General features: G+C 50.6%; 2 protein-coding genes across 4 annotated transcripts in view; one reads left to right on the top strand and one right to left on the bottom strand.

The window, feature by feature from the left end:
- The first annotated feature begins 2370 nt into the window (after positions 1 to 2370).
- BLCAP (bladder cancer associated protein) overlaps positions 2371 to 7527 on the top strand; it is a 10262-nt gene continuing 5105 nt past the window's right edge. Inside the window, exon 1 of the mRNA XM_003787580.1 lies at positions 2371 to 2511. The gene's annotated coding sequence lies outside the window, so the exon portion shown is untranslated. The remainder of the gene's footprint in view (positions 2512 to 7527) is intronic.
- Positions 6434 to 7527, bottom strand: part of NNAT (neuronatin) — a 4232-nt gene continuing 3138 nt past the window's right edge. For all 3 annotated transcript variants that reach the window (XM_012803900.1, XM_023511905.1, XM_003787579.3), the window contains exon 3: positions 6434 to 7439. In XM_012803900.1, coding sequence (XP_012659354.1) covers positions 7347 to 7439 — 93 coding nt within the window. In that variant the 3' untranslated portion in view covers positions 6434 to 7346. The remainder of the gene's footprint in view (positions 7440 to 7527) is intronic.

Raw genomic sequence — 7527 nt, 5'->3', positions numbered from 1 at the left:
AGGCACTTGCCACAATGTCTGGCTATTTTTTTTTTTTTTTTTGTAGTTGTCATTGTTGTTTAGCATACCCGGATCCAGTTTGAACCCGCCAGCTCCAGTATATGTGCCCAGCGCCCTAACCACTACAGGCACTGAGCCTAGCTCTTGTCTTTTTCTAAACAAGAGCTTCCACTACAAGATTCTCCTTTCCCTCCGGTGCTGGATACCAGCTGTGCCTAGCATGCATGCATTGATCCCCTAGTCCATAAGCAACAGGATGGTGAGAGGTCACATACTGGCTTCGTTGAATCTCAGGTAGAGACTTGGATGTGACCCCAGGACCTAGGTAGCCATTAGCATGAAGCCAACACAAAGACAGCGGAGAGATGAAATGTGAATCCTTGATGACATGGCCAAGCCACACCATTCATCTGAGTGGCAGGCTATTTTTTTAAGCCAAATAATTTAGGGTTTTCTTTTCTTTTTGAACTTACAACATAAAGCATACAGTCCACAAACGCTCATCATTCCTAAACCCAATGGTGCCACTGCTCTCCTCCATAGAATCATCCCTGTTGAGCACTATACCCGACTAGCCAGTGCTTTTGAGTTTCCTTTCCTGGCTCTTCTGCTCTGCCCACTTTTCTGTCTATCTTCCTTTCCTTGGGTTCTCATCAGTGCCGTGAGCTATGTGCTGATGGCACCCAAATTTCTATCTCCAGCCCTGGCTTCTGAGCTGAGGAGCTCATATTCACCCTGTCCACTTACCTGCTTCCCAGGCATTTCAAACTTCACTTCTCAAAGCCAAACTCTTTTTATTTTTTATTTTTATTTAGAGACAGAGTCTCGCTTTGTCACCCTTGATAGAGTGCCGTGGCATCACAGCTCACAGCAGCCTCCAGCTCATGGGCTTAGGCGATTCTCTTGTCTCAGCCTCCCCAGTAGCTGGGACTACAGGCGCCCACCACAGCAACCGGCTATTTTTCTTTGTTGCAGTTTGGCGGGGCCGGTTTCGAAATTGCCACTCTCCCGGGCGGGCGCTCTACTCATTGAGCCACAGGCGCCGTCCTTAAAGCCAAACTTTTGATCATTTCCCTCAGCTTGTTCCTTCTTTAGGCTTTATCATCATGGTCAAGGGCTCTTGCACTCAAGACTAAAACCCAGTTAGGTGTTATTGCCCACCACTGACATATTCGATTTTTTTTTTAACACATTCAATCTTGCATCCTTTCTTTCTCCACCTCCCCTGGCCACCACCCCGAGTCATCATTACTTTATGCCTGGAAAGCTGCAACAGCCTCCTAACTGGTCTCCCCACACCTACACTCTTCCAGCCAGGGTGGCTTAAGAAACCCAAATTTGATATAATTCCCCTGATGAAAATTGCTTCTCATGACTCTCAAGATAAGAGTTAAATTAATTACGTAGATCTATCTACCCCCTATTCCTTGCTCACCTCTTACCTTCACTCTGCTCCTTCCTGCCTCCACTCAGGAACAAGTTGTTCTTTCTACCTGGAATATTGTCCCTCTTCACTTTTTGCCCTGCACAACTCCCGATTGCCCTTAGTTTCTTAGCCTGAATGCCATCTTCCCAAGGAGGCAACACCCTCACCTCTCACCCTACATTAGGACACCATCAATTTCTCATAAACACTCTACTTTCCCTCACAGCATTTCCCATCATGCATAACTATGTATTGATTTGATTAAAATGATTAATGCCCAGCGATTATCAGATTGGCAGTGCTTTGAGGTCACGCATTCTACCCCCTTGCCTTTAGCACTACTATTGCACTTAGCGCTCAAATAATGTGCTTAATTAGCTAATAAACGAATACGCTGACTCATTCAATCCCCCAAAACAACTCTGAGGCAGGCATTTCCTCAGACGTGAGGAAGTTGAGAGTAGAGATGAGCTGACATGCCCTCAGTACAGGGCAAAGGGAGGAGTCAGGTATCTGACCCAAGGCAGGCCCCTAGTTCTGAACCCGGATCTTTCCGTGCCTGAGCCTTGGGACCTTGATGAAAGGAGGGGGTGGACATCGAGCCACGAGAAGGTTTTCCCTGAGTTTACGGACCATCTACCCAGAAGGTCAAGAGCCAGGACTCGCCCACACCAGACTAAGCTACGCCCGCTGAGGACTCAATGAGTAAAGATCATAATCTGCTGCATATGCATTAGGGGACTATGGACCCGTGATTCGGAGCTGCCCAGGTGCGCCTGATTAGAAATTATTCGAGTTTGAAGACTTCAGCGCCCCCAGACATTTGCAAAACTACGTGAAAAGTCTTCAAAGGGTTGTTTGTGGCGGGTATTAAGGCTCTATAGAGCACAGGTAGCCCTCAACTTGGACTTTTTGATCAGGCGTCTTTATAGGCAGCCCACGCCAGAAGGGGTCCTCGGCCGGCTAGACTAGAAGACGAAGGGGGCGTCTCCCCGGCTTCCTGCGGCGTCGGAGGCAAGCAGAGGTGGAAGCAGGCTGCGGCAGCTACGGCGACAGTGGCGGCGGCGCCATGGCAGGGTTTGCAGGTACCGTGGAATCAGCCTGCTAGGGGCGGGATGAGAAGCCCTCGATGCGGCCTCGCCGCCATGTTGTCCCTTTTGGGTCACCTTAGGCGTCGCCGGATTCCCTCACTGGGATTTTCCTTCCGCACGCTCCCGGGGTGGGGGGGCACCCCTGTCCCGCGTCAGGTGATACCCCTTCTTGGCCATAGCCTGGGTCTTAGGTGTCCTTTCCCAGCCCAAGAGTGGGGTCACTGGGCTCCTGTGTTCCCTTTCTGGCCTCGAAGGTCAGCACCTTTCCAGGATGAGGCAGGCAGAGCCGGAGGGCGCGGGGCTGAGGAGCGCGACCACCGCCTCTGAAGCTCCGGATCCCATAGCAGGGGGCCCACCTTATGAGAGGCTTGTCACTCCATCGCCACGACTTAAGTTGCATTTTTTAAATCAAAAGACGTGGGGGAGAGGGGAGAAAAAGGGTCTCCAGCCCCGGGTCCCCACTTCCGTGTCTGGGGGGCGGGGGTGATAGGTTGACGCTGTGCTTCGAATGACGGGCGCTTTTTACTCTAACTTTACATCAGATCTAGACACCCGTTCCCTTTCCTCTGATATGTGTGCCCTCAAGGGCAGCTGAACGAACGGAATGCCTGGCACACTAATGGCCTGGAATGGAAGAGTGGGGGATGGGGAACAGTATAGCTTTTTCCTTCCTTCTTCCAAACCCTTCTTTAGTTTCCTTCCAGGCCTCCCTTTTCAACGCTAAACGTTGGGAGACTGCGGCCTTTCTGTTTATAGGTTCGGATCGTCTTTTATCCCCTTCAGGGAACTGGTGTGTTGGGGACAGCTTCTCTGCCCTGCCTGGCATGGTTCAACCATCCCATCAGCCTTCTGGACGCAACACCAAAGCAGGCACCAAAAAAAAAAAAAAAAAAAAGTTCCAGCTTAAGTGCTAATGCCAAGTGTTAGCTCTTGTTTGCTTGTTTGTTTTAAATCAGAGACTAAGCAACGTGGAACAAATCTGTCAAAAGATTGGTCACTGGCAGCCTGGTTGATTTCCAATGGCCAAGTCAATTTTATATCTGAAATTGGTCTTGTTAGAGTTGCTGCCAAAACCAGCTTAATCTTTTATCTGTAATATGTTGTTTCAAAGAGGAATCTAGGTTAGGCTGTCTTTTTTTGTTGTTGTTGTTGTCCTATCTTTGAAACACATGCATTCCATTTCAAGCCTGTCACTGGGTGATAGACCAAGGACCATGTGTTGCCTCCCTCTCTGACTTCCTGCTGTGGGAATGCTCAGGAATCTGGATCCTACTGGGGTATGGGCATTGTGGGAGAAAAGGGAGTATAAATGGGATCCTTCCCAGAAAACATGGTGACGGTATTTCTCTGGGGCATATAGAGGAAGTCAGAAGTCACCAGGGAAAAAGACCTGTGGTTAGACTAGCGTTTTATGTGTGTACATGAGTGCACATGTTCAAGTCTCTGGGGGGAAAGCTAAGGGCAAATTCAGAATCTCCCTTTGGGGTCTGGGCTCCCGAGGAGATAAAACATGTTTCAAAATAGTAAATGGCTCACAGCAAACCTGCTCCCCATCCAACCAAGGTGTAATAAGATGTTGCTAGCCCTACAGCAGAAGCTCAAGAAACCTGCCCCTGCCCTGCCTGGAGAAGAGATATCTCTTCCCTCAGTCAAATCCAAATACTCCATAGATAGAGGCAACAGTATCACATAGCAGCCCACACTTCTAAAAGCTGTGGTACCTAACACCCCACCCTCACCTCCATACTTAACTTCAAGTTGCTAGGCTAAGAAACTAACATCCTTCTTGGGGATTAGTCTCAAGAGTCCCATCTGTTGCAAGATCCCACATGCCATTCCAGTCCCCTCACAACTCATTTGTTCTGTCCTTGGCTTTCTGGGGCAAAGTCTTATGGGAGCAGTGATGGTTTAGAAAAGGGACATTTATTGCTGCAATTGAGGGCTTTGCAATAAAAACACTAGTCATTTTCAACACCTCCCGTTGCTCTCTTTCAGAATAAAATATTTTAATGGTATAGCTTGTGGAAAAAATTTTTATAAACAAGATATATTTAGACTAGATTTCTAGGCATTGCATAGGATGGCAAGTGAACGTCTGTCACTCTGGTGGGTTAAGTTTGCTACCAGAACATGAGGGTTTGAGGGTAGAGAACAAAAGTGGGGTATGGACATTGCACATTCAAGACCAACCATGCAGGTGCAGGCCACCAGGGCAGCCCTTGGCTGGAAGTCTGTCGTCTCACCATGCCACGCTCAGAGCCCTGCTGATGGATGGAGGAAAGGGGCTTTGCCAAGATCATCTGGAAAGCTCTGGAACTACCAGCAGCCTCTTGTCTTCTAAAGGGTGGTAACAGGAAGTACTGTGTCCAGAGCAGTCAGATTTTTCTGTGCTGCTTTGGCCTGCCTCCCTGAACTCAGCTACCTTGTAATTTGGGCTGACGTTAGAGCATCTGAAGCAGTGGGGTTGTGGGAACACCCCTCAAAGACTCTGAGGGGAGGGTCATCCTTCATTGAGAACATATGTTGAAATATGTCCATAGTTCTGTGGGTTTACTGTGGAAAACCACAGAAACTCCCAGTCTTGAGGCCTGCCAAGATCTGGGCTTCAGAAGGGAGGGGTTGCAGGCATTGCCTGCTGATGAGTCAGTCTGGGGCAGGAGAAGACCTGCTTCACCTTCAGGCTATGGTAGCAGCTGTAGCCGCCCAGCCTAAGGAAGATGGAGTCTCAGATTGCACATCCTAACCAAGTCCGGATAAGTCCTAATTGCCACTTGGACAGCAGAATGTTTCTAGTATATCAGGTTCACTAGAATCTTAAAGGGCCTCTTACAGAGGTTTGTTGATGGCAAAGCCAAGACCAGAACCAAGATCTGTACCCCTACCCCTACAATTCTCTGATGCTGAATGAAGCTGTAGGTACTTTTAGGTGCTGGTGACTGGGCTGAGAAACTTAAGGGGCTTGCTTAGTGGGAGGAAACATGATCAGACTCAAGGGGGCAAGGTACTTTGTGCTCCAGAAGTGTTTGTGACAACTGTGACTAAGGGATTTTAGGAAACAGCCAGAAGAGAGATTTATGGCTCTCTAACTCCCTCTTGGTGTTGACCCAGGAACAGGTGTGTAGTGACAGGGACACATAAAGCCAAGATGAGGCTGAACAGGTGGCAGGGCCATTTGGTGAGAGTCACTTGACCCCATGTAAGAAGATCCCCAACTCACTGAGGAGTGGGAGAGGAGAGAGAAGTCTGAAGCTGAGCAGCCACCACCCACCCTGACATGATGGCAGGGGAGATTCTGGGGCTAGGGACCCAGTCAGTTTCCATAATAAGGAGGCTAATGCTGGGGAAAGTACAGAACCCAGTTATGGGGCAGGGCGGGGCCAGGAGATCTTGGAGAGTCGCAAGGCCAGACAGGTTGCCCTTGTAGCAGTCAGTCCTGGTGGCTGTGGGCCCTAAAGTGTTAAGATGGAGGAGGAGCTGCCACACCACACCTCTTACCCTCTCCTCATTGCCCAGGCCAGTGTCTACCCTCCCCAGCACTCATTTCCTTGGGCCTCCTAAATGGAGACCTGAAATGAAGCTTGCTCTGAAATCACCCCCTTGGTCCCTATTTTGAGGGCTACTCCCACCCTTTTTCCTCACATCCCAGCTTTCCCATAGTGATTTCCTGCTGTGGTCCTTTATCCCAGGACCATAAGTGAAGACGCCTAGCCCTTTGGGGGGGGGGGGAGAACAGTCCTTTATCTCAGGACAGTGTTCAGTTGAGATGGGTCCGGGTGTGTGAGAAGCCCACGTTATTCCAATTCCCGCCTTTTCTTCGCTCCTCCCCCCACCTCCTGTGGTGTGCTTACTCCACAATGGGCACATGAGCCCAGTCTCAGAAGTGTGTCAATGTTGCAAAAGAAGTCACAAGAGACACTTTTTGGTGCGCCTCCACCACCCCGCAGGGTCCTGGGACACTGTGCGAGATGGGGGAGGTACTGTTTTTTATTTTTTGTAGAGGTGGTCCCTGCCCTCCAGGAGCTTACAATCTAGCTGGGGAGACACAACTAATGCACACTTAACAATCAGTACAATTAGCGATTACCACAATATTGACCACAACTGCGTGAGACCAGGGAATAGCAAGATCAGTGAGGGGGGGGTCTTGGAGAAGGCATTTTAGTAAAGGTGGGGTTCTTTTGTTTACTGGTTGAATAGGTCCGAATCAAGTGACACATTTCTTTGGGGGTTGGGGCTTGGGAGGCAGTGAAGGGGGAAAGGGGAACTGAGGAAGCACAGGCAGCAAGGCTGGAATGCACGTGCCATAGGCAGGGGACAATTGAGAGGGCCCTACTCCCATCTTAACCCCCTCCAGAGTCCCGCCACACAAGCACATAGTTGATGCCTTTTCAGCTGCACTGAGATTTAGGGCTTCGGCTGGTGATGTCCTAATGTCCATTCTGCTGGCTGGTGTAGTGTCTGGATCTTCATAGTGGGCCTGCTGGTATGGCTGTGGCTGCGGGGCTGGGTGGTACTGTCCCGACTTGATCCAGATCAGAATGTGGTGCCTATGCCCAGATCTCAGGGATCTGCTCCCCCTATTCTCCCTCCTCCCTTACCTTGCCCCTCAGTGGGATGGGGCAAAAGGGTTGGGAAGGGATCTGGTATCGTCTTCATTGTCGGTACTACTTCTCCAGGGGGCCTACTGGCCCCTCACTGACCTTGCCAAGTGCTCCTTTGGCGAGGGAGCACAGGGGACCCCCCATTCCTGTGCGGCTCTGGCTCCCATGCTGGCGGAAATGCACAGGAGCACCTGATGATGCGGCCGCCCAGGGCTGGGAGCTGGGGCCTCAGTTGGGGGCTCGCTGCCTGCGCTCCCCCAACACCTGCCGCCCGGTCCGCGACACCGTGTATGCCAGCTTCTGGAGGGAGTACCTGAACACCTGCAGTGAGAAACCCAAGACCTGCCTGTAGTGGAGGGCACCTGCAGCACGTGTGTGGTGCTGCCGTGCCCGCCCCCACCCCACCCCC

Source organism: Otolemur garnettii, unplaced genomic scaffold, assembly GCF_000181295.1.
Source record: "Otolemur garnettii isolate 467f Iridium unplaced genomic scaffold, OtoGar3 scaffold00023, whole genome shotgun sequence".
Taxonomy (NCBI): domain Eukaryota; kingdom Metazoa; phylum Chordata; class Mammalia; order Primates; family Galagidae; genus Otolemur; species Otolemur garnettii.
This window is presented reverse-complemented; position numbering and strand designations above follow the sequence as displayed.